The sequence below is a fragment of the Vicia villosa genome, linkage group LG6 (genome assembly GCF_029867415.1).
Source record: "Vicia villosa cultivar HV-30 ecotype Madison, WI linkage group LG6, Vvil1.0, whole genome shotgun sequence".
NCBI lineage: Eukaryota > Viridiplantae > Streptophyta > Magnoliopsida > Fabales > Fabaceae > Vicia > Vicia villosa.
The window spans coordinates 76,945,739-76,947,599 of record NC_081185.1 but is presented as its reverse complement, the minus strand read 5'-3'; the positions used below and the strand labels follow the sequence as shown (position 1 = coordinate 76,947,599).

The window sequence follows — 1,861 nt, the reverse complement described above, 5'->3', positions numbered from 1 at the left end:
AAAGTTTTGCTATGGAGGTGGTCTTTTATAGAGAAAATTAATCATTCTAATTGTAACTTTTATGAGTTTAGCAAAAACTCTTTGCTATACTTATCTTAGGTTCTATTTAGTGAGTAATTTTATTTTATTTTGGGTTTGTTTCTAGCCCCTCATCTTGTAATCTTGCTTGGATCTTTTGATCCTTATTAATATATTTCTTGATTAAAAAAATAAATAAATAAATTTAGTATATGTGTAATTTTAAATATTAACTTTATGTTAATGAAATTTTTAACATTTTAAATATAAAGGCAGTTATAAAATGAAAAAAAATAATTGTTTAAAAAAAAACAGAAACTATGAAGTTGTTATTAGGGCTCAACTTTCTATAGCTAGAACAATACTATAAGTCAATCCACGAGACCTGCAGTTTTGAAATCATTCAATTTTCCTGTGTCTGTTATTAGGGTTCAACTTTCAATGGTGTAACATGAATCTCCTTCCTCCCAACGTCTCACCGTCGCCGGTATTCCTCCCGGAAGAACTTGTCGCCGAAGTGCTTTCCTTTCTTCCGGTCAAAACACTCCTTCGACTGAGATGTGTCAGTAAGTTATGGAAGTCACTCATCTCTCATCCCACCTTTGTCAGACAACACCTTAATCGATCCGCCGGGAATGCGGACCTCACACTTGTATCTTCTTTTCTGGGTCTGATATATTTCAAAACTTTTCCTTTGTTGGATCCAATCACTATGACTCTTCCCAATGATCCTTACCATCAATCGAATGATATTGACGGCTTCAATATTGTTGGTTCCTGCAATGGTTTGCTCTGCTTGTTAAGTTTCTCTTACATTGGGCATAAAGATATGTATCTTCGTTTTTGGAATCCTGCCACGAGAATAATATCAGAAAAATTAGGGTATTTTAGTGATCATACGGACCCATACCATCCTCGTAATTTGACATTTGGTTATGATCATTCAACTGATACTTATAAGGTTGTCTGTTTCATTCCAAATACAAGAGAGGTTAGAGTTTTTAGTCTTGGCCATAATGCTTGGAGAAATATTCAAAATTCTCCTTTGGATCATTATTATAGGATGAATATTGTTAATTTGAATGGTAGAGTTATTTGGTTGGAAATTCATAATGACACTGGTTTAGGGCCAATTATATCACTTGATTTGAGCACAGAGACACATACTCGGTTTCTACCACCTGACGGTTTTGACGAAGGACTACTTATTGAATCAAAACTAAGTGTGTTAAATGATTGTCTTTGTTTTTCCCATGATCTCAAACTAACTGAGTTAGTTATATGGCAAATGAAAGAGTTTGGAGTTGAAGACTCTTGGACTCAAATCTTTAAAATTAGTTATGATATTTTAGATATAAATGAAATTTTTCTGTTGTTGCCGTTATGCCTTTTGAAGAAGAATGATACACTAATATTGACAGACAAATTTCTAAGTCAGTTTGTTCTCTATAATTGGAGAGATGATAGAGCAAAAAGCATCCCTAAATCTTGGCCGTTGAATTCCAAGATTTATGTTGAAAGTTTGGTTTGGTATGGTTGAAAGTATGTTCCTCTAGAATGATTTAATTGTTTGAATTTGTGTTAATACATTTATGCTATTGCTATATAATAGGTTGTGTGATCATTTTCTTATGATACTTTATTTATTCGATATGATTAAGTTGTTTTGTCTTTAAGAAGTGAAAACCCACCTAATATAAACTTGATCATGCCAATCATTATCGCTATCGAAAGTTCACATGTCACGTTGCTGGTACATTCGATGAACTTTGTTGCCATGCGCCTGCATTTGAACTAGTCAAATGCAGATGAAAAGAAGTTTCATACCTCTTCATTGCAGTCA

At 33.2% G+C, this 1,861-nt stretch overlaps 1 protein-coding gene across 1 annotated transcript; it reads left to right on the top strand.

Annotated features, from left to right (window-relative positions):
• The first annotated feature begins 469 nt into the window (after positions 1-469).
• On the top strand, positions 470-1,558 carry LOC131613912 (F-box/kelch-repeat protein At3g23880-like). Its single transcript, XM_058885549.1, has one exon. It carries the CDS (start codon positions 470-472, stop codon positions 1,556-1,558), a length of 1,089 nt encoding a protein of 362 aa, XP_058741532.1.
• The last annotated feature ends 303 nt before the right edge of the window (positions 1,559-1,861 follow it).